Source organism: Seriola aureovittata, chromosome 6 (genome assembly GCF_021018895.1).
Source record: "Seriola aureovittata isolate HTS-2021-v1 ecotype China chromosome 6, ASM2101889v1, whole genome shotgun sequence".
Classification (NCBI taxonomy): domain Eukaryota; kingdom Metazoa; phylum Chordata; class Actinopteri; order Carangiformes; family Carangidae; genus Seriola; species Seriola aureovittata.
In genome coordinates, this window is record NC_079369.1 from 27,992,107 (window position 1) to 28,016,875 (window position 24,769).

Below are 24,769 nucleotides of genomic sequence, written 5' to 3' on the forward strand. Positions count from 1 at the left end.
CACTGCCTCCCTTCTACTTTCTCAGGAGAATGAATCATGAACAAAAAAAGTCTTAAAATGGGAAGGTCTGCGTCGCATACCGTAACTAAACCGTGATTTGCATATGAAAACTCTCCGGCTGAAAGAATTCCGCCAGTGTTGCTATAGCCGTGTGCGTCCAGAGAAGTGACAGGCTTCAGTGTATATACAGTCTCCTCCGCGCTGCCCCTTTGTTGCACATCCAGAGTCACTGCTGGAAGATTAAGGACGCACGTTTTTTATTTCCTTCTTAAATTATTCATCATATCCACACCCCTCGCGCTCAAAGTCCCGCGGGCACATTCATTTTTTTTTTTTTTTTTTTTTTTGCAAAGCCCCTCATTATGCTCCCCTCAGATGGACACAAGCAGAGGCAGAGCTGCTGAACAGGCTTTCTGTGCTCCCCTACTCTGCTCTGCACAAACACAGCACAACATCCTGATTGACTTATTTCCTGCGACGCGGCCAGGGCATGTGTATGTGTGCCCCGGATGATGGGCGGTGGGTGGATGACTTTCCCATGGGGCATTTGCTGTTGTAATCTATAATCACCCTCGCAGCCACAATGCCAGCACATCAGTCAGAGCCACCACCACCTCCACCCCCCCCCCCCCCCCACCCTCATTTCTATTTGAAAACGCAGAAAGCGGCCCTGCGACCTGACCCTCCTCATAGACACATTCCAGGATGCAGTGCTGAATGCAAGCTGCAGAGATGGACTATAAAGAGGCGGGAGGGGAGGGAAGGGGAGGGTGAGAGGGGAAGGAAACTGGGCTCTCCTCTCCATCACGCTATTGTGCCAGCTTTCGTGGTTCTGATGATGTGGAGAGTTCAGAAACTCAAACTGTGAGTGATGTTGTGGATGGCGAGGAGACAGGTCCTGAGCGATGATTTAGACTTATACACAGAGTGGAGTGGAGGAATGTGATGGTTTGGACACACACACACACACACACACACACAGAAACATATGGACACACACACCAGATACAAATCTCCATTCTTGGACCAGAGCCTTTACCACAGTCTCTACCAATTCATTAATGAGCTATTTAGCTGTCCAAGAGCACCAGACCTGCTTTGGTTTGGCCTGCCTATAGAACAGGTCCAGGTCCTGTGTGGTTCCATCCTTGGCTCCCGGCCCTTCATATACTCTACTCACTACAATCCCCACATTGGCCCTGAAGTGACAGCAGTGATGGAGCTCGCTACTGAGGACCCACCATAAATCTGCCTTCAGACCTCCTTAAAGAAAACACACAGAGGCTTCAGGTCCTGCGAGCCGCTGCCAGGCGTCTTGTTGGGTGGAATCCGAAATGTCTCTTTATTTGTGTTGAAATTAAACTGTCTTTTATTCCCTCCCGTTCTGTTAATGAGCTCCATGTGGCAGCAGGCAGGAGGCTTATCCGTCCTGACAAGGAGTTGGAGGGAAGGAGAGGGAGACCGGTTAAACAAAGTGAGGGGAGAGAGGGGAGGTCAGGGCCAGTTTGGTGCGCACGCGTGCACACACACACACACACACACACACACACACACACACACACACACACTCATGAAGGAGCTGGGGATACATGCGTGATCAGGTGGACGTAAATTGTGGCTGAATTGTTGCAAGTAATTGATATTTTTTGCTTTAATCATCAGTGGATTGAGAATGATTTTCATTTTGGAGTTGATTGATGTTGCTGAAAAGATTGCGTCCATCTGGGAGATGTAAAGACAATAGTGTGAACATTTTGTTTTTCCTTTGCACATGATTTGCTTGTAATGACCTCAAATTAGAGCAGGGTCAAAGCTGTTATTAGTAGAAATTCAAATGAAGGGACCCATTCCTCACATCAAACAAGAATGAATAAGAGGCTGGGGTCATTTTCTTATTTTTTTCTGTCTAAGATTGATACTGTATGAGTCAAAGACAGCCATGGAAAAGAAGATTATCACTATTTAAACTGCTGCATTCGGTCTTTCATCCCATCACACAGCTCTCCACATCCCACAGCCTGCCAATTACAATCATACAGGATGTTTTCCAACAAAACGCTTCGTTAATTTCACAAAAAAAAGTGAAAGATAGAACTACGAACGTGTAAATAAACTGATAAAAAGCAACAGCAAAACAAAGTTGACAAGATTGCGGGTGACCTTGCCTTAAAATTACCCGTTCCTCAAATTGCGATCATACATTCTTCCCCGTTCTAATTAAACTTTAGCCTTTATTTGTTCCAGATGCAGCTGTTTTGATGTGTTATTTTGGTGAGGGAACTCTGTGGCATGAGAATAGAGCAGACTCGTGTGTGTAAAAGCAGATCCGGTGCGAGCTGTGTGATCATGTTGACTCTGCGCTGGTCCATGCAACTGCAGCGAGCCGGCACAGACGTCCTCTCCCTGCAGAAGGTTATACACGGTGAACACAGACCGAGCGCTTCGGTGCATGTTGAGGGTTTTAGTCACAGGGTTTGAATCAGTAGCGTCACATGTGAGGAGCACATTGAACGTGCACATAAAATGTGCTAATGACAGTGGCGATAAAACCCATTCTGTGCGAGCGATGGGAGGCGTTATGTGTAATGACGTCAGCGCGGTGGACACAGCCGGCCGGGGGACGGGGCCCTCGCTGCGCCCGTGTGGCGTTTGGGGATGTTGGAATGAAAGACAGCTCTGAACAGCTCTGTACATACCACCTCAGCGCTGTCTTCAGTATTAATAGACATGTCTTTGTTCCGACTGACACGCTTCTGAAGTGGAATGAGACAAGCTGAGGCGATAAGGATCTCCACTCTCCGTGTGAGTCAAACCTCAAAGTGCCACTTAGGCGGCTTTGCTTTTGCTCTGTGAAGTCTGGCAGTACAACGGGAGGCTGCGCTCACACGGAGGCAGAGACTGAGACATGACAGGAGCTGTCAAGGGCCTTTTCTTCCCGCTTGCCTTTATAAAGGACCAGAATGTAGAAATGAAGCCATGTTTGTAGTGTGGAGGTTGGTCCAGGCCTGAGTCCTCTGGTTTTACTTACCTAACTGTGTTTATGAAGGCAAACGGGGGGAGCGAGTGTAATGAAGGACTGGAAGGGAGGGCTGCGAGTACAAGTGTGAAAGAGAAAGGGATTATTTGTTGATGAAAAAGCTGTGATCAAGGGAAAGAGACAGACAAGGGAGGGTGAGCAGAGAAAGGGAGAGGGGTCATTAAAAGGACACCATCTCGCTTGCAGTAAATGGCAGTAAAGTATCTGGCTAATCTGCCATCATTACACTGATTAAATCACCGGGGATTTGGCGTTCCCATCAGCTGCAATCAATGGGGCAAAATCAATAGACAGGGGATACGTGAGAGGCTCTCAGCCACGGTCAGCTGCACCTCGTCCAGAGCCAGAGCTCCGTCTGTAGACTCACCCACCAAAACCTTTTATATTAGCGTCAATAAAATTTAAACGACATGGATTTGGGGATTTTTATGTTAAGCGCTTTATGAAATAGTGTGGTTCCCTGGAGCTCCAAGCAATGTCTTTTCCTTCACACGTCTGTGTTTGAATCTAATCCACCCCCCCTCCCCTCCCCACCCCCCCTCCCTTTGGCCTGGAGTACTCATTCACTCTCCCTTTACTTTTGTCTCTCACTCATTGATTCACTCACAGATGGTGTGCGGGTTGTCATCCAGGTTTAATGTTAAATGTTAATTAAGGTGAAAGCTTACAGGAAAATATGGCAAAAACACATTTAAACATGCAATGAAATATGTAGTGAACAATAAATAAATAAAGCTGAATGCTTCTAAAAACACTAATGGTCTGCTGCCAAAAAAGAACTCATTAAGAACAATTTGTGTTTTCAGTCAATGCCAGAGTCAAAGGACAGATAGGAAAAAGCCATTCATAATTTCCATGGCAAAAATAGACATAGTTGATAATGTACATTAAAAAAATAGTTTTGCGTATTTGTTTTCTTGCTGAGTTAGATGAGACGACTGATATCACTGTCATGTCTGTGCAGAAAAGCAGCAGTTAGTTAGCTTAGGTTAGCGTAGCACAAACAGTGACCTTGGCTCTGGCAACCAGCACCTCTACAGTCTGTCGCTTAGGTTTTCTTATAAAAAGATGGACATTTATTTGTTCCTTGCTGAAGATAAGCTACAAGCATTAGCCTAGCTTAACATAAAGACTGGAAGCAGCTAGCCTGCCACTGGCCCACCAGCTGCTCTGAAGTCTAGGAGTTATGTTTTGTTCTAAGAAAATAGTTTGATATCTTTAGAAAGATGCTCATTCGCTTTAGAGTTAGATGAATAGATTGATACCGCACTCATATCTATGCTAAATAGATAAATATTAAGTTAGAGCCAGGAGTTGATTAGCTTAGCATAAAGACTTGAAGCAGGGGTGAAGCCTGGCCAGGAGCAATGTTTTTACCCCACAACCTTTAACTCTCAGTAAAAACTTTTTATTTTGTAGAAATTAAACACACATGATTTAAAAATAGAGAGGTTAAACATGAGATCTAGGGGTCGTGGTGGTAGAGTGTGTCACACAGAGACAGAGCCGTGGAACTAGTGGTTTAAAATCAAACATCACTGTATGATCAAAGAAAATGCTATCTCAGTAATCCTATGACAAATATCATCAAAAAACAAATAGCTGGTACGGGGGCTGCTTCTGTTTTCTAGGACGTATATTATGCTGTAAATCAAACTGAAGTAAATTTTCTTCATCTTTCAGAATGAGGCAGTGTAAAGGTTGGAGCGTGGTGCTGCTGGTGCTGTTGGGGCTGGGAGCTGTGGCCCAGAAGTTGCCCACGAGAGACGAAGGGCTCTTCCAGATGCAGATCAGAGACAAGACGCTGTTCCACGATTCCTCCATCATCCCCGACGGAGCTGAGATCAGCGGCTACCTCTTCAGGGACACACCTAAAAGGTAAGTGCTCTTCAAAGCAACGGTGACTGAATGAATCCCAGTCATTAAAAACTGTTTACATGTTGTTATGAGAGGTAAAAGGGGCCAATGCCCCCGTCCACTACTGACAGATCCATAACAGTCACTGAGGAAAACATTACAGCTGCTGATGGCCACTTACTGTAAGCAGATAGGAAACATCAGATGGTGGCTCAGTAACATGATCTATTATGTTGATGCAAAAACTAAATAATAGATGAGAAAGTTGTGTGTGTGTAATTGAGTGTCTATCAGCGCAGAGAGAGAGAGAGACCAAGGTCGGTGGAACAACAATACAACAGACTCAAACAGTCTGCTCATGCATTTAGCCCACGCATCATAACCTCAAACTATGATGAAAGATGAATGTTGATGCTCATATCAGGCCTATCATTTCCACAGGTACTACTTTGTGGTGGAAGAAGACAACACACCCCTGTCTGTGACCGTGACACCTTGCGATGCTCCTCTGGAGTGGAAACTCACCCTGCAGGAGCTGCCAGAGGAGGCCAGCGCAGAGGGATCAGGTATAATTGACATCAGGCAGCAGTGGAAGAGGTTAATGACACGTTCTGTGGAAATATCACTATCCCCCCACACACAATTAACCGACGCAGTGATGTTAGGCTGTGTGTTTTGGTGGGTTTTAATTAAGTCACAGTCGCAGTGTCTAGTCTGACCACTTATGATGTCTGACTCGGCCCAAGCTGACGTCTATAATTTTAGAGAAGGGCTCCACTCTTGTCGACCTACTGAATCAAAGCCGTTACATCCCTTTACTTAAGCTGTCTTGGTCTTCTTAAGGTAAATCCTGCTGCTCTCTGTCTGTCTGTCTTTCTTCCTCTTTTCCTTTCCTTCTTTCTGTCTTTTTTTCCTTCCTCTGCCTCACATTAAAACTTTCTCCATCTGGAGGGTGTCCTGTCAGCACAGGAGGTCTTGCCAGATGACTAAAGCGGTGGTTTTGAGCGTAGATGTGTGATGTGAGCATACATTTGAATGTCAATACGTGAGCACCTGCGTGTGTGTCTGTGCTCTTGTCAAATCAAATATTACCAAATGATTTATTGTGTGGTTACACAGATGGAGACACGTACCTTTCCTCAAGAGGAAAAAATTCATCCTGAACTGAAAGAATAGCGACAAATCTGGACCCAACACACGGTGGAAGTGTGACTTCAGTTCAGCCACTGAACTTCCTCCTGTCTTTGCATCTCTTTTTGCTAAATGTCTCTGGTGGGAGTAGATCTATGAGCATTAATTTTTAGTACATCGCTGAGCACACTCTCTGGTCGACAAACACAATATTATGGTTTCTGGCTCAGGTCGGAGTAAGAGCTCAGACTGTCTCCCTCACAGAGAAGCTACAAGGCACTTCTTTTTAGCACAGCTCGGCCGGAAAGGCCGAGTGAATGCTGGCCTGTGATCTTTGGGGATGTTTGGAGTGAAAACATGGCTGCCATGTGAGGGGCTAATCGTCCGTGAGGCTTGCAGAGCTTCATCATGACCTCACAGCAACAACATGTTACAGATTTTTTAGTGCTGGTGGAAATTACTTTCCATCAAAGCCAAAAATGAAAAAGAAGAAAAATATTGTAAAGGTCATGACTAAACATCTCTGTCAACATGTTCAGAATGTTGTCAAGCAAAGAGCTTATGTTGTGCGTGTTCTTGGTTTTCCAGGAGAGCCTGAACCTCTGGAGCAGCAGAAACAGCAGGTGACTGTGGACGAAGGGACGGAGCTCTTCAACTACAAGGGTAACGATGTGGAGTCGTACGTGGCCACCAGCACGTCCTCCGGCCTCTACCAGCTGGAGTTGCTGTCCACAGAGAAAGACAGCAACTTCAAGGTGTACGCCACCACGACTCCAGAGTCTGACCAGCCTTACCCGGAGCTGCCCTACGACCCCCGTGTGGATGTGACCGCACTGGGCCGCACCACCATCACGCTGGCCTGGAAGCCGACGCCTACAGGCTCTCTGATGGGCCAGCCTGTCCAGTATTGTGTGGTAATCAACAAGGAGCACAACTTCAAGAGCATGTGTGCCGCTGAAGCTAAGATCAGCAACGATGATGCCTTCATGCTGGCTCCAAAGCCCGGCAGAGACTTCAGCCCGTTTGACTTCATGCACTTTGGCTTTGTTCCCTCCGACGGTGGTTTTGGCAAAGACCGAGGCCTCACAAGTAACAAGATCTCACGGGCCTACACAGCCAAGCCCAAAGCGTCAGACATTCAGAAGGTGTGCATTGGCAATAAGAACATTTTCACTGTGTCAGACCTGAAACCAGACACGCAGTACTACTTTGATGTGTTTGCTGTGAATTCTGCCACCAACACCAGCACAGCATACGTGGGAACGTTCGCCCGCACTAAAGAGGAAGCTCGTCAGAAAACAGTGGAACTGAAAGACGGAAAAGTGTCAGACGTTTTCATCAAGAGAAAAGGCAGCAAGTTTCTGCGCTTTGCTCCCGTGTCTTCCCATCAGAGGGTCACTCTGTTTGTCCACACGTGTCTAGATGCCGTCCAGGTGCAGGTGAGGCGCGATGGTAAGCTGCAGCTCTCACAGAACGTGGAGGGGGTACGGCAATTCCAACTGCGGGGGAAACCGAAAGCCAAGTACCTGATCCGCCTGCGGGGGAGCAGGAAAGGAGCCTCCACTTTAAAAGTACTAGCCACCACACGACCCAGCAGCAAGCAGCCCTTCCCTTCACTTCCGGAGGACACACGCATCAAGGCCTTTGACAAGCTGCGCACCTGCTCCTCCGTCACCGTGGCCTGGCTGGGCACGCAGGACCGCAACAAATACTGCATTTACCGCAAGGAGGTGGCTGATAATTACGGCGAGGAGCAGAGACGCCGGGAACAAAACCAGTGTGCTGGGCCAGAGACCCGCAGGAAGTCAGAAAAGGTCCTGTGCAAGTACTTCCACAGCCCGAACCTGCAGAAAGCTGTGACTACAGAGACCATCACCGGTCTGGAGCCGGGCAAGACCTACCTGCTGGACGTTTACGTGGTGGGACACAGTGGTCACTCTGTGAAATACCAGAGCAAACTGGTGAAAACAAGGAAATACTGCTAAATGACTCTGCAAAGAATAAATCTATTATAAATATATATATTAAATAAGTTTATTTAACTCTAAGTGATATTCTACTAAGGAGTGTATACAGACTGACTACTCACACAGCTGATGGGCCTGTGGCAGTGACTGAACTGTTTGTAGAGAGAGATATCAACCTGTATATTTATGTTTACATTTCATTGTGGCACGTCTGGGTGGCCCGTGGCGTGAGCTGCTCTGTTACCAGGCCTGTCGTCTTGACATCATGTTGCCACCGGGGAGGCAGAGCTTCAAAGAGGATCATCTTTCACATTGTATGTTTTCTTTGTTTTCTGCATGACGTTTGCTTTTTGTCCGTCATATTTGTCCATCGCTTCAGTTTGGAATCACGCGGAGCGGAGGAGATACAGTAGCTGCCTGTATTGTATTAATCTCCCTCTGCATATTCGCCACATGTTTTAGGAAGAATTTAAATTATTTTATACTTTTCATCTCTTTTTGATCGTCTGTTTTTATTGATGACAATAATAACCGTTACGAGGAAATTCCAGTTTTATGAGGAAGTTGTCGTAGTTCAGACATTCCCCTATGTATCTCAGCCAGTGTTTGCTCTAGAGCCCATCTTGTAAATGTGTTCTGTGCTGGAGATCTGTGTTATTATCACTGTATCGCTGTGTGTGTGTGTCACATGTACAGAGTTGTCCTGCCAATATTCATGTACATAAACACTAAATATAGAACAAGTAATCCCTGTGTCACCCTGGGTGTCATGTTCTTTTGCCAAGCCGTTAACATCACAATCGTGGCTCCGGGATCAAAGAGCACGCTGGGTATTGTGTTTATAGATTCAGACAGCTATATTAGGGTTCACATGTAAGCAGGACTTGATACTTGGAGTGATTTGAAATGATGACTTGAGCCTAACAATGATTTGCCACAAACAAAGATCAACAGAGGATGAACTATTTCCAGGAAATAATCCTGAAGACTTCTTTTTCCAGGTCACGCAAGTGGTGCCTATGCTCCATGAGAAAAGTTATCTCATGGCACATCGTTTGCACTCAAATCAGTCAAATCAGTGTCTCATTGATAAACATTCTCAAGGTTCTGGGTTTGAACCTGCTGGAGCCTTTCTGTGTGGAGTTTGCATGTTCTCCTGGTTTCCAGAGACATGCAGTTTAGGTTAATTCTCTAAACTCTAAATGACCTGTAGGAGTGAGTGTGAATGGTTGTTTGTCTCTATCTCTCAGCCCTGTGATAGACTGGCGACCTGTCCGGGGTGTACCCTGCCCTCAGCCAATGTCAGCTCCTATTGGCTCCAGCCCCCATGTGACCCTAAAAGGATAAGTGGTATGGCTAATGAATGAATAAGTCTTAGCATTCATTAGAGTGCATTTCTTTACCTCTGCTAGAAGAGAGATGAAGTCATTTTAATGGCCTACTGAGAACAGCTCTTGCACATGAAACTTAAAATACATACTTTACAGCTCTGAGAGTGTAGACCATCTGTTTCCCATGGTCCCCTTGTAATCTTTGTTTTTCTATTATAACAGTCACTAGTCCTTATATGATGTTGCTGCTCTGTGCAGAGAAATACAAATGTTATCCATTTGGAAATTTGCATTTCGTACATGAAAGATGTTTGATCTCAGTATCGCAATAAGGAGGAACAGGTCTGATAAGAGTGAGAGCAAGTGAGAGTAAGAGATAAGAATTAGATGTCGGATTTATTCATATAACTCTTATCATGATTTGCTGATACAATTTGTGACAAATATATACAAATAATTGTTTTGTTTAGCTTCTTCCTATAGTTATATAGTATATATAGTATAGTTCAAATTAAACTATGTAACCTTACTAATTTAAAGTTGAATTTCTGAGCAATAAAACACACACAGCAGGAACTTGCTGCTATAGTCTTACTAGATGTGGTTATGATCAGTAGCCTATGGTTGCTATTATTGTGTATTGTTGTGTAACTGACGCAGCTCAGTCAGTTTGCTGGGTAATATGTCTTTACTAGAGCTACGGCCATATAATGCTAAAGCAGACAAACATGTTCTTAGACACAGCATGTTTACTTATTGCTATTGTTTTTGTGATAAAACCAATGGAATGAATATTTCAATAATGTCAACTGGAGAGTAATAAAATCAGAAAAGCAATTCAGTAGCTACAGGAATATCAATATAACGTTTGCTAACGTTAGCTAACATTAGCCCAACATAGGTTACTGGTCATACCAGACCAAGTGAGACAGCAGCAGTAAAATCTTTGAGTGTATTAATGTGAGCAGTGCATTTTATTTCTCATGAATTCAGCTTTTCATATGTAAGAAGAAGGATTAGTTATTTCCTATTTTAAAATGTACATAGTCTTTAAAGTGAATAAGATAAAATAATACACTGATCAAAATAACACGTTTATTGCACAACTTTTGGAAAGCTTTTGAAACAACAACATTTCAGAACAAAAAAAAACAGGTGACACTGAACAGGCCACAATCTCTACAGCAATCTTTGTGTTCACCTCCCCTCATGTTATTTTAAGTGCATATACTTAAAAAAACAGGGACCAAATTTGGGAGAATTGGGTGACTTGCAATACTATTTAACCATTAGACACAGTTAACCACAAATAAGCAAAGAGAAAAGCCAGACACACATCAGTGCACATATCCACACGTTCCAATTAAGAGCAGTCTCAGGTGAATGGAAACGCTCTCTCTGTTGTGGCCAAGAAAAGCAGCTGCTGCTCGTGAATTGCCATGTTTCCATCCTGACCTTGATTTTGGGTAGCTGCGCTCCGATTCATCGCCACAACTCACTGTCAATCAAGCGCTCCTGGTCAGAGGAAATGCAGGGAGGCTCCACCTGGCTTCCATTAACCTGCTGTTGCCCTGGAATAATGTGGAGGAGCTTCCACTGAGCTGTGGGAGTGTCGTGGGTATCCCTGTAAACTGCATCTAATAAAGCTGGCCGGCTCTGCCTAAAATGTTATCCTGCATGTGTGAATAAGATATGCCGTGAAGCCGTCGGCTTCTTTAAAGAGTCTCTTGCTCTCTGGTCAACCCAAGAGGTCTAGGATGGAAAAAATGTACAGACATTTCTATTTTACCAGCATGCTTCAGGAGATCTCCTCATAAACACTCACGCAAACATACATACACAGAGAAACCTCTATCCCAGAGCGAACCATCTGCAGGGCTGTCCATGTTTATCTTTTGCGTGGTAATGAGTGCAGGGCTTTGATGTATGAGTTTTGTATATATGTGTGTGTACATGGAGCAGTGTAAGGAGTGGAGACAGACATGTGGTGCTCGGGTAAGTGGTGGAGTAATCACAGTTTGACTCGTGACTAGATTACACTCAGGATGATGTGACCATCATTCAAAACCAGCCTGAATTTATGAAATACATCTAAATAAATCTGTACTGACTGTAACGGCTAAAATAATCTGAGGTTAAAAATACATCAGAAATCTATGGTGTTTTTTTATACAAATTACTTATTTATCTCTAACGGCTACAGGCAGTGTCAGAGATCTTATTAAGAGCTTTAAAGGAACAGTTTGATATTCTGGGATATACGTTTTTCACTTTTGAGATTTAGATGAGAAGACTGACACTGCCAGAGTAAAGCTAGAGAAAGGGAGGCAGTTAACTCAGCTTAACGTAATGAGAAACAGAGGGAAACAGCTTGCCTTGCTCTGTCCAAAGGTACAGAAAATCCTTCAAGCAACTCTGAAGTCCACAAATTAAAATGTTGTAGCTATCTGCTTTGTTTAATCTGTTCAAAAACCAAAGAACACAAATGACACACTGTGGTTTCACGGGGAGTGCACAGGCGTCTACATCTGTAGACCAGCCAACAGGAACGCTCTCTCTCTCTCTGAAAAGACCTGTGATTGGCCAAAGTCTCCCGTCATGAACTGAATTTTCTAAAGTCTGAAAACAGAGTCAAGAGGAGTTGCAGACATCTAGTTTGCTCTCAGACCACTTGAATTACAACATGCTGAAAGGTCATTATGGAGTTTTTGCCCATTGCCGACCATCAGCTTTAATCAACGATATATAACATTTTAATTAATCAGGTTTAGAGGAGCTGGAATGTGGGTTTTATTATTATTTTATTATTTTCCCCCATTTCCAGTCTTTGTGCTAAGCTAAGCTAACCGGCTGATAGCAGTAGCACATTTAGCATTCATATCAGTGAAATAACTCTTGTGGTGATATCACACTATTCCTTTACAAATGGATTCTCCTCACTGTTTCACTAATTTTCTAACATGATAAAACAAAACATCCAGAGCTGCCTTTAATAATGCTGATATTCAGCGTCTAATTCAGACTTACCTGCCAGTAGCTGGTTAAGCAGCATCATTTCTGTTAGGGAAATGTGTGGGACCAGTGATGCTGCCAGTTAATCAGAGTAGTGGCTTATAAATAAAGCCATTAAGAGTAGTTACACATTCGGGGAAACATCCTCATACTCACTTCTCCCTGAGAGTGATATGACAAGTCATGTCCCTGTACATTAGGAGTCCATTGGCTAGTTTTATTGTAAAGATTGAAGCAGTGGGAAAGAATTGGCTCCGTCCAAAGGTAAAAAAATCAGCTTGCCAGCACCCTGAAGCTCAGTAATTAACATGTTATATATCTGTCTATATCTGGTTTGTTTCATTTATGCTGAAATGTTTGTATGTTTTTTGTTAATTAGTGAGCAGGCAGATCTTTTCTTATGTTTGGACAGAGCCAGCCTAGCTGTTTCCCATTTTCCAGTCTTTATGCTAAGCTAAGCTAACCATCTTTAGCATCATATTTAATGCACAGATGTAAGAGTGACATCAGTCTTCTCATACAACTCCTGGCAAGAAAGCAAATAACTGTGTTTCCTAAAACGTCAAATGATTCCTGGAGGTTAAAGACCGTCACACAGCCAGCCTCACTGGAGTAGATGTGGAGCACTGTGAAAAAAGCTGAACTGTGTTTAAGGAGGAGTCCCTCCACCACCCTCTCTTTACAAAGGGCTTTTGGAGTTTGGCATTTGTGAGCGTGCTTTGTGCATGTGTGCGTGAATGCACTTGCTGCTCAACTTAGAGCTGAGTGACACTTTTGGACAGAGATTGTGAAAAGGGAGCAGAGGCTCGAACAGAATCCAAACAGAGATGAACAGCAAACAGACGGACACGTCGGTGGGAGGGCTTTGAGTGTGACGCCTGTGGCAGAGAAAAGCAGTGAAACACTGTTGTGTGTAAGAAGCTCGGTGCAGTGAATGAAGGGCTCCTGCCATCTACAAGGTTGGTACTAGACTCGAGGGCGGTTAAATGAAATGATTCAGCCTTATACACTGGTGGCACTGTCTCAGAAATCTCCTAAGTAAACAGTGTGAAATGAAATTATGACACTTTGAAATTTCACACACACACAAAGAGAGGGAGCCCTGGCTGGGAAGTGGAGAGGAGTAGACCACAATGAAAATGATTCCACTTCAGCTGCTCCAGGGATAGATCATTGTTGAGGCGCAGGTCCAAACCAGCTCTACATAACTCTGACTTAGCAGAGGGACAGGCAGGAATCGGAGGCTTCCTTCCAAACCCATCCTGACCAAAAGCCCATTCCCAGGAAGGGTGGAGAGGGACCAGTGGCCCTCGGGCATTGCCCGTCTCAGCCGATCTCCATTAGGATAACTCAGGCAGTGAAAAAAACAATGGCTGGCTGCTGAATATGGCTTTCATTTAATCCTGTTGTATGTTCAACTGTAAGGTCAGTTTTATTACCAGACACAGATACAAACAGTCCTGTTCACATCCTACGCATTTAAGGATCCCTGGATGGAGATCCTGTTATAGAGCTGATACGTCTGTGATTCCGTGTGTGTGTGTGTGTGTGTGTGTGTGTGTGTGTACTGTGTTAGCCTTTGTGTGTTTGTGTGTTTGTGTACTCACTGCTATCACCCCCTCTCACTGGAGCTGCATAGGGGTGGTCCCCCTGCTCTCCTGTGCTCATGAAATGGCTTCTAAGTGCCTGTAATTTCTCACGCTTCATCAGTACTGTAATTTCAAAAGGCTCCCTCTGAAGACCCTCCTTTAGTGGCGACCTGGGGTTGTCAAATGAAAACATTATTTATCCAGTGACCTCGGAGCTTCAGGAAATGGTTTGCTGGCTATTCAGCGACAGCCTTGAAATAGGGAGCTGTGGTGAGGGACTGCAGGGTTTGTGAAACATGAAACAAAAGGTGGTCTGGCCCCTCAATCTACAGTATCAGGTTTGGGAGATTTGAGAAAAATGCACACATCCATTTGGAAAATCTTGTATGGAACCATTTGTATGTTTGCCAAACTGAGGTTTTCCTCCAGTGAAAATATTTACTTAGAAAAAAAGAAACTCTGAAAGTATTTATTTCAATGCAATCCATTCCTCCACCATGTCCTAAATGTGGTTTCTGTAGTTTTTGGCCCAACTGGCAGTCCAGCCACTGAGTGGCTCAGTTCCATGACTGGGTACTTTCAGGTTCAAAGTCACGCTCCTGTGGGGATGATGATCCAAATGTCTTAAAGAAAAATCTTTATCACGATAGATTTTTGAGTCCACAATGCGTCATTGTCTGCTGGTGCTGGTTTGTGCATGCGGTGGCTTTGTCATCACTTTGTAAGACGAGTCATGGAAAGCTTCTTTCACTCAGATACGTCTGTGTTAGTGAGAAATGGTGAAAGAAGAATAACCAGACAGTAAAAGAGCTGGAGATGCTGATCATTGGTGTCTGTGGGTATTACTGCATGTCTGGAAGAGATTTTAGCCACAATAGCTGCATGGCTCTGCGGATGGTATTGTCAGTCTATAAGACTATGGAAGCAACAATGGATTACTATGAAATTTTACACAGACATTCATGGTACTCAGAGATTAATCTGACTGACTTTGATGATCCCCTGACTTTTCTTATAGCGCCACCATGAGGTTCACACTGTGGTTTTGACTTTTGGATGGATTCCCGCCTATACAAACGGTCATGTCCCCCTCAGGATGAATTGTAATCACTTTGGTGATGCCTTAAGGTGACAGTTTGGGTTATTTGACATGAGGTTGTGTGAGGTACCTGCAGTAGCTCTTGAGAAGCTGCGGGGAGACTGTACGACTCCCCAGATCAGCTGGGCGTAAGTGCTCTTGTGCATAGGAATATGGTAGTGCAACAGCTGAGAATATGTGGTTCTAAAGGAAAGGGCCGTTTGACAGCAAGATAAAGTGTTGGAATTTTTCATACTAAAGCATACACTTGTACTTCTGTGGGTATTTTTTAAAGTGGTTAAAACACATTTTTGCGGATGGCTCCGTCCACAGCTGCTCATCACTCACACACAAGCTCCCGTCAAATAAACTTTTTATCTAGTGTGACCATCATGTCAAAATGTCTATATTTTTTTTGTTTTTTTGTTGCCAAAATTCCTGCAAAACTAACAACATTCCCATCATCCTTAGCTGTGATTAGTGTACACTGCCACTGAGCAAGTATTAGCATGCTAGCACACAGAAGTAAGATGAATTATTTTCAACATTATACCTGCTTTGCTTTCAGCGTGCTAGCATTGTCACTGTGAGCATGTTGCTATGCTGATGTTAACAGTTAGTTCAAAGTGCCACTGTCCCTACAGTAAGTACATCCTCACAAAGCCACCAGCTTGAACTACAGAATCAGTTCTAAATCCTCCTCAGACCACCAAAGACCACTAGTTATCTGTGCAGACCAGCAGGGATTCTCCATGATCTTAAAATGGCCAAATCTGGATCATCATCTTGTGTTGGTTTCCCTGGTTTTTGGAGATGAGTCCTGTGTGTGTGTGTGTGTGTGTGTGTGTGTGTGTGTGTGTCTCTGTGTCTTCTGTGCAGGTGTTGGAGATCAGAGCTGGTCTGGGTAACCCAGGGATCTTAGTGAAAGCCGAGTGAAAGTTAATGGGTTGGAGGGTCCTCAGAGGGCAGAGAGGAAAAAAAGGGGTCATGACATTTAATCATCCTGCCCCGACAGGCCAAGGCTCTGACAGAGAGGTCAGGGGAGACAGAAATGGACCAAGGAGGACATGGGTGGGGTGAACACACACAAAGACCCTCTCAGTGCAGTGATCAGGCTTGTCAGTCTCCCTGTAACCCTCTCTCATGGCTTAACTCAAATACACCTGGAATATGACTCCCGGCCACTGATGACACCATCTCAACTACAACAGTGATCTGGGGGGTGGGGTGGGGTGGGGTGGGGTGGGGTGGGGTGGGGTGGGGTGGGGGGTGGAGTCCCTACTGAAGTTTTGAAGTGTAGACCCTTTAAAAACAGCGGTCAGGAAAGTCTGACAGAAACACTTGACACACCAGCTCATTGACTCTGAGCTAAACATGCACATCATGATTCAGTCTTTGCCGTAATTGTCAACCAAAGCTGGCTGTCTGGACTAATCTTGAAGTGGTTCGGCATAGAGCCACAGCACAACAGGAAGCCACTGGCATAAACACCAGCTATAAACACCATAAACAAAAGCAACATGACAGTGACACACTGCTGATTAAAGGGGGAACACGTTTGCTGAAGAGGTGTCCAAAAGCAGATACACACAAACAGTCAGTGATTAGAGATAATGCTAATCTCTCTGTGCAGGGTGAAAGTCAACAAATCAAGGTGAATGGAGAAAAAAAACATATAATGTGAGGTCTCCTGATGCCCTGATGGTTTCAGCATTTTGACACAAATGTATGCAAATAGTTCCGGTGAAACCACATCCACTGCTGAAGCATTTAATGTAAACAGTTAGTCATCTGGCTTCACTCTCGATACTGTTCTTCTGAAATTTCATGTTTTCCCTCTCTAAACAGTCTAGTTTGGGATAGTTTTTACTTGTTCTAAAAGGACTTGTTGTGGATAAAGAAACAGAACTAATATGGAAATCTGACCAATAATTTCATATTATATTTTCTCTGCCTATTTGTTACACACATTACACATATTTAGTAAAGTTGTTCCTGTGGAATATTAACCCTCAGAAATCTAAAAGTTCAGACACTTAAATGTACCTCAACATGTGCATTTTATACAACTGTAAAATTAACAAGATATGAATTAAATAGACACAACACTGCTCTTTGTGAAATTATATCAAACAAAGTTTTGATGGGTCTGAGATTATGAAATACTGACCGCTTTTTCTAAATTTGAGCATCTAGACAAATGTAATAAAGGTGGTACCAAGCTTCATCACTGGGTACAGGTACACTGCCTACCTCCTGGTTTGTTTTTATTTACATGTACGTCTGCCTTGATTTAAGGTTCAGCCTGGAGGGTTTGGTTTAGATGGTTGTGCAGCAGCTGGCTCCAGGCCAGAGGATCCATCTGTTCCAGCAGCCCTCTATTGTTGGTAAATTGTGGTTTCTGGCCCGCGGAGCGGACCGTTTCAAGCTGGAAGGGTCAGTCAGAACTCTGGTCTGCTGCTTGTTGGTATGGTGGTTTCTAAATAGTTGGACAAGTTTGAGCCAAAACACAAAATATTCTGAAGTTTTGGAGATTAGTGGTGAATGAGGAAAATGATAGTGAGTGTTTCTCAGAACAATTTGAAATTTTATTTCACACAAATCAGAAGAAAATACAAGTAAAAGCACATGGAAACATGTGGAAACAAATGGGGCACCCCAATAAGCTTCAGAAGCTTGTGATTAGGGGCCAAGTCATTGCATGTACCTAAATCCTAATACCTAATCTAATACCTAAAACCCCCAAAAAGAATAACTAGAGGTCCAGAAACTTCTATCGCATCAGTCCAAACATTAACACAATGAGATACACAATCAGAAATAAATGGTAGGCTAACTAACAGTGGAAAAGAGGGTCAGTGGGAGTGTTTACTGTGGACCATGATATGACTTTTTTCTGTAGAATCTGTAGTTGTAGTGACAAGATAAGCAGGAAAAGTATTACACATATCAATGGATCTGTTTTTGCAATGACTATCAAACTGGAGCATCCATTTTCAACCATAAGGACAAACAGAAAGTGCATTTGAACCTTCAAATAGCAATGTATATATAATATGTATAACGTATGTGTAATGTATGCCAATGGGAATAACTCCAAAAAATATCTATTTATCCGTTTATCTTCATAGTACTGTTACTTACATGAGTGGCCAATCAGGTGGCCATACAATATCAAATTCCTATATATTTTCACTCATTCTAAGCCAGTTACTCACTGATGCTGACATTGTAAATGTATATTATTTAGGCTCACAGAATTTAAAGACATCTTAGCCACCCAACAAAATCAAATCCAATAGCTCAGCCTTGTGAGGTAAAGGCTTCTTTGATACAAAGATGTGTTAAAGTGGAAGTTTGACTCATAATTGTTAGTTACTGAGTTATTAAGATCCGGTGTTTGTGTGTACAGTTTGTAGGGATCACAAGTTTTGCTATTATTACTACACTACAACTACCATGTCAGTGTTTCTTCCCCTCTGTACAGGCTGAGAGAGCAGCCTGAATGAAACACAGGCTGGAGTGTTGCACGACAGAAAAGGTAGCTTCTGGTTACAAACTTTGGACCAATCAGGACGCCGCTCTACTTTCCTGCAGCAGGAGCAACAGAAGTTCAACCTGGACCGTTCCACGAAGAAACTATCTGCTCTAAATTCAAACTGACAATGCTAATTCCCTCCCGCTGACACATCTGATAGCCAACTCATTGTCATTGAAGGAAACGTTTCCGAGTAATGACAATGTTGGGCATGTATGTGCCAGACAGATTTTCCCTGAAATCGTCAAAGGTCCAGGATGGAATCGGTCTTTACACGGCGAGGCGAGTGAAAAAGGTTTGTTTGTTTCTGGCTGGGCAACTTTGTAACCGAGTTTACACGCGGGAAACGTCTAGTGTTAGTTTTCAGACATTTCTAGTCGTTGTAGAAACGTTTTCTGTTCGCCTTCTTCCTTATAGTCGCTGTCAAAGTCTCAGTCTCGACCCAAGGCTCCTCTGACGTGAAGTGCCACGTAGCTGCAGTAGCTCCAGTTGTTTCTCTCGGTCACTGCTCAACAATGTATTCAAATAAGGGTCGCGCGCCTGTCTCGTGAACACATTCTATACATGATGGTTACATCCAGCTTAAAGCTCGCGACTTTTTAAAGGACATTAAAAAAAAAAAAAAAAAACGAAGGCATTTTCCCACCGCTATCAGCTACATGGAGAGGTCATAGGCAGCTGTGTGACATGTTCCAGGGGATGAATGGGCTCAGGTATCAGTGGAGACATGTTCACATTCTGGAGACTATTGTCATTTAAATCTGTGGCACCGTAGTAAAACATGTTGAGGATGAACATGAACACAACATTTTGACCACGCCCCCTGTATTTTTGGCACTCCTGGAAAGTCAAAAAGAAAAATGGTCCTATAGTGAGGGATGTGTTCACATGTCACATAAAAGAGTATAGGCCTACCCACCAGCCATCCACAGTGCAGAAATCACAGTTTGGACCTTCCACTGGGATAAATGTATAATGTTTTAATATAATTAACATTGGCTGCTAGCTTGTTTAACAGTCGCATCATGTTATGACAAGTAATCCCTCTGTTTGTTTTAAAGGGAGAAAAGTTTGGTCCCTTTGCAGGTGAGAAAAAGCTGCCTAGTGAGCTGGATGAAAGCTCCGACACCAGGCTGATGTGGGAGGTGAATGCACACACATCCTGCCTTGTTTCTGCAGCACTGTACACATGTGAAGGTTTCAGGTTTTAAAGGTACAAGTGGTTAAAATGAGTTTAAATCAAGTTTGTCTTTATGTTATTTTTTTGATGAAAGACACAAATCATTCTCATTACACTAACCTTTCATTTATGAACTATGTGTGATGTTGATTAGCAGATTAAGTATTCTTCTTTCTTGTTGCAACTTGTATTGCAGCGCTAAACACATCCTTTATCACAGGACAGCTGCTTGCATGTGTGTCCAAATGTATTCTCCATTTTCTGTGATAGAGAAAACAATGAATTATATTGCAGATCAATTAACCACACTGGTCGATTTAAACTGACTCATGTTGTGAGGGAGCCATTGATAGTAAACTGCTGTGATGTAGTTATCTGTAGCTCCCACATTGTGAGGTACAGACCTGTGCACATGAGAAGGTGTTCATATGTAAGGCCAAACATACTTTGATGAACAGAAGACAAACCATGAAAGCAACAAGGGAAGAAGAAGAATCAATCGTTCACTTCTGACAACTCATGCAGTCATTGTTTTTTTTTCCCTCCAGGTCCGTGGTAGTAAAGGAGATGTGCTGTATATTCTGGATGCGAGTAACCCACGCTATGCCAACTGGCTGCGGTTTGTCCATCAGGCGCCTTCGCAAGAGCAGAAGAATTTGGCAGCCATTCAGGTATATTTCCTCTCAGTGGACAATGAATCCCTCACACTTGCTTAGAAGAAGTCTGATACATCAGAGACTGATACATTTTACAGGCAAAACGCATCTGGGGGGACCAACTAATTGCTATTATTTTTAAAATATGGCTGTAAAGAGACCTCAAAGAGAAATATTTTTCACTTCTGTAGGTAGAAGATGTTGGAATTTAGTTAAATCTTCTAAACTTTAAACTGAACAGATAATGAAATCTCACTTTTTTTTTTACAGTAGCACAGGTAAAAAAAAAAAGGCATTTTTTTCTGTGTTTGTTCTGTACGACCTTTTACAGCTTATATGTTACAATATGATGAGGGTGAGAGAGTGAACATGGTAGATATAACATGGATGAGACAAATGTGAAGGAATTCTTTATTTCTACAACGTAAATAACTTAAAAAGGATGCATGTTGTTCATTTACTCTGCAAAACATGTCAGTTTGGCTTCAGGTCTATTTGTCCAGATGTCTGAACCATTTTGTAAATTAGTATGAATTACGTATCAAATTGGACAAGGAGAGAAACATATTTTTTTCTGGTATGTGTATTTATCTCAGTATATTTAGGAGGCATACATTTATTGGGATTATGCAGAGGATTGTTTTTTGGTTATTTATCTATTTAATAGCGACAATGCAATTTAATATAGTTCCAAAACAAAGCATGAAACTGATGTGATGCACAGAGAGTTTATAGCTATTGTTAATTTTCAGCTCTTGTCCCTAATTGGGCTTTTACATGTACAGTGTAAATAAAACAGTCAGTTTTTATCATCATAAGACTAGAATACACTACAGATATGAAAGTATAGCAAAATACTACATTGAAATGCATTGATGGTGATGTATAGTCTAAGAAGAGACAACAGCAACAGCAAAAACAACACAAAACAAACAGACAAAACAAATGATAATATCCTACAATTATCTACATTTCTACAATCTGCTATTATCTAAAAGATACGGATGTACGGTCTGAAAAAAGACAACAACAGCACAACAAGCTACAAATAGTCAAACAAAGACAATTAACAATAGATACAATTAGAATTGCGTAAAGCTTTGGTTTTCTTTTAGCAGCGCTTTACCTTTGTAAAGGAGTTTATATGTATGTTTGTGTGATTGTTAATCCTTCAGGAACTGTTGCCTCTAGATCCTGTTTTGTTAATTAGTTTTTTCCAAACACTCCAAGTACGTTTTAAGAGTTATCATATTGACAAATAATGCATCAACTACAGTAGCCAGAACTACAAATACCAGAAAAATGTGAAGAATCTCTTAAAGCATACAAACACACATTCACACACACATGTGGAAACAACCACATTGCATTGGCTCTGGGTAATTTCACCTCTTGCTTGTGCAAAAGATAAAAAAAAATAGTTCTGTCACGGTGGAAGAAAAATAGAAGTGGAATGAGGAAAAGATGAACGTTTCAGGTTGTGGGGCCAAATTCCTCCATTAATACACAAAGTGATTGGTCGTTTAAAGGTCGTCTATGTGGGTTAAAGCTCTGTGTTCCATCAACAGTGACATTTATTGTGCAGCTTTCCTCTTGTTAATCATTATTTATGTATATTTAGAATCCCATAGTTAAAACAAAATGACGGTTTGATTTTATTAGCGTGACCTTTAAGGACAGGGGAGTTAATGACAACATTTTTAAGGGTTTGAGCTTTTGACCTGTGGCCTCAATCAGGTCATAACAGACTGTTGTCTGGGTGTAATGAGTTCAACCTTCAGTTACTCACTGTGCATTGCCATAAATAGTAATAGCTGTATTTTAGCAAGAATACTTTTCCATTAGCCACATTCCTCTCAAATTTGTGAGGTGCAGCTCTGCCAGTGCTCCGTGGCATCGTTAGCATTGTGCAATTACTCAACATCAGCCATGTTGTTATCTCTTAGGATGGAGAAAACATCTTCTACCTGGCTGTGGATGACATAGAGACAGACACAGAGCTCCTAATAGGCTACCTGGACAGTGATATGGAGGAAGAGGAGGAGGAGGAAGAGGAGGAGATCATCAAAGATGAAGATGAAAACAGTAAAGACAACAAGCATCTTGTTGAAATGGGTACAGTGAAATTATGTTTCCTCATTTGAATGTAATGAAATCACAATTATATCTAATACTTAAAGACACAGGAGATATAGTTACCTTTTAGATCTGTGCTGTGTGACTTCACATGCTCTCTGTGTGTGCACCACGTCTCTACAGAGCTGGTAACAAAGAAGGAGGACCACCCCTGCTTGCTGTGTGAGAGCAGTTTTCCTAGTGAGGAGATCCTGGCCGCCCACCTCCAGAGTCTGCACCAGAGGCCCAGCACCGAGGAGAAGGAGTTCAAATGCAGAAACTGTGGCAAGAAGTTCCCCATCAAACAGGCTCTGCAGCGCCAGTGGGTTCACTGCTCCACTCCTTAACTGGCAGTGGAACTGTTTAATCTTACTTTCATTTTTTTCTCTAAAAGCTAAAAACTCTGGTTATTAAAAAGTCTAAGAAAGTAGTAAATCAGTTCAGTACAAATTTAGATCTTACATAATGAGTTAAGAGAGTTAAGATAAAAAAATAAGTTTTTAACTATATTCCTGTGTTTGCTTCTGATAAAAAAACAAATGCTTTTATTAATTCAGAATGAATAGAAATGAGTTGCAGTTTGACTTCTTGTTCCCGTTCCCTCTTTCTGAGAATTATATGAGGAGATTGATACTACTCCCTTACCAGTCTGGTCATTGTGAAGCTGGGGGCTGCAGACAGTTAGATTAGCTCTGTGTCTACTAGCAGCTCTAACTAATAAACATGTTTGTTTGTCGTCAACACGACTATTGGAGATGCTCGGCCAAGAAATAGTCGACACATAACCTCCCATGAACCCGCAAATTTTCATGGTCACTTCAGTGTTTGTTCGTATTGAACAAACAAGATTAACTTTGCGCAGAGCCAAGCTAGCTGTTTAGCTCTGTTTCCAGTCTTTATGCTAAGCTAAGCTAACCAGCTAACTTGCTGTAGCTTTTACAGAACAGATATGAGAGCGGTATCAATCTTCTCATCTCATTCAAATGAATCTGTCCTGTGTATCTGATCTTGACAATTTAGTTTCATTTCCTACTTGGTGCCTAATTTGTTTTTGTTTTGAATCCTTCCTCAGTGTTTTGCATTGTTCTGAGTCACTGGACCCATCAGCTGACTCAAAAGCTCATCAGTGCTCCTTGTGCCACAACACATTCAGCTCAGAATCCAGGTAGCATACATTTATAACCTGTATACTGTACAATATTCCTAAACGACACTAATTTGACCTTCAACAATTCTTACAACATTTCTCTGTAACTCATAAAGCTCTCCCTCTGTTTTCTTCTTCCTCTGTATCCTGCATGTACAGTTTTGAACAGCATAAGGAAGCCTGTAAAGGAGATGCTAGGTTCATCTGTAAAGCAGAGAGCTGTGGTAAAAGATTCAAGAGCAAGGACGCGCTGAAGAAGCATAAAGGAAATGTTCACACAGGTTGGCGTCTGCATCTCTCTGTGATTCTTTCCCTCTTTCTATCCACATATTTTCATGCATTTCCCTTCCCTTTTTGCATAACATCATCTAATGAAGTTAATTGTCCATTAGCAGCCTCAGCACTCGAGGAGCTGCAGTAACAGTACTTGACCTCGATCAAGTTAAAATCTCTGCAATATTGAGACACATCTCTAATTACTTGCGCTCCATAATTGCTGACCTGTGTGTTCTGGGGCTGCTTGCTCTTTCAGATAATTGGACTTCCATAGCTATTTATGATGGGATGTAGGGCAGTGGGGATCTGAGCAGCCTTACACATGAATCGAGTATCAACCCGAGATTAAGGCATTCATCTCAGAGGCTGGTGGACGAGAGTCCTGGGCCTTTATGTTTTACCAGTGTAGTTAGGACAAGTGGTGTATGCGTGTAAGTGTGTGTGTGGGCGAGGGGGGAAGTGGCTCAGCCGCAACAGATGTGGGTCATATGATTCAAGGGAAGGGTCCCAAAATCCTAGGATGGTATGATCACTGAGTCTATGATGAAGAGAATCTTTGTCCTGTGAAACTTGTAATGTTTTTTTCTGTTACTGTGTGATGATTGTAATGAAATTGTTGTCGTGATTGTCACACTCATCAGTGCTGTAGTCCAGGCGTGGTAATTTTCCTCTAGTTCTCTTTCTTTTACAGGGAGCTCACGGCAGAAACTCACATGCACCATATGCAACAGAAAATGCTCCTCCTCTCTGAATCTACAGGAACATAGAAAGGTGAGACTCTACAATGAACATCTACTGTGCAGCTCAAACTATCACACCAAGGTACTTTGCACTGGCTCTGAGAGGATTTACTCA

General features: G+C 42.7%; 2 protein-coding genes across 2 annotated transcripts in view; both read left to right on the forward strand.

Annotated features, from left to right (window-relative positions):
* The window catches only part of ndnf (neuron-derived neurotrophic factor), a 10,122-nt gene extending 1,372 nt beyond the window's left edge, over positions 1-8,750 (forward strand). The window contains exons 2-4 of the mRNA XM_056377639.1: positions 4,721-4,915; positions 5,336-5,460; positions 6,614-8,750. Of these exons, the coding sequence (XP_056233614.1) occupies positions 4,722-4,915; positions 5,336-5,460; positions 6,614-8,010 (1,716 nt within the window). The 5' untranslated portion in view covers position 4,721 and the 3' untranslated portion in view covers positions 8,011-8,750. The remainder of the gene's footprint in view (positions 1-4,720; positions 4,916-5,335; positions 5,461-6,613) is intronic.
* Positions 8,751-17,675: 8,925 nt separating this feature from the next.
* Positions 17,676-24,769, forward strand: part of prdm5 (PR domain containing 5) — a 35,060-nt gene continuing 27,966 nt past the window's right edge. The window contains exons 1-8 of the mRNA XM_056379613.1: positions 17,676-18,835; positions 19,602-19,685; positions 20,269-20,391; positions 22,323-22,491; positions 22,636-22,813; positions 23,564-23,656; positions 23,798-23,919; positions 24,606-24,685. Of these exons, the coding sequence (XP_056235588.1) occupies positions 18,737-18,835; positions 19,602-19,685; positions 20,269-20,391; positions 22,323-22,491; positions 22,636-22,813; positions 23,564-23,656; positions 23,798-23,919; positions 24,606-24,685 (948 nt within the window). The 5' untranslated portion in view covers positions 17,676-18,736. The remainder of the gene's footprint in view (positions 18,836-19,601; positions 19,686-20,268; positions 20,392-22,322; positions 22,492-22,635; positions 22,814-23,563; positions 23,657-23,797; positions 23,920-24,605; positions 24,686-24,769) is intronic.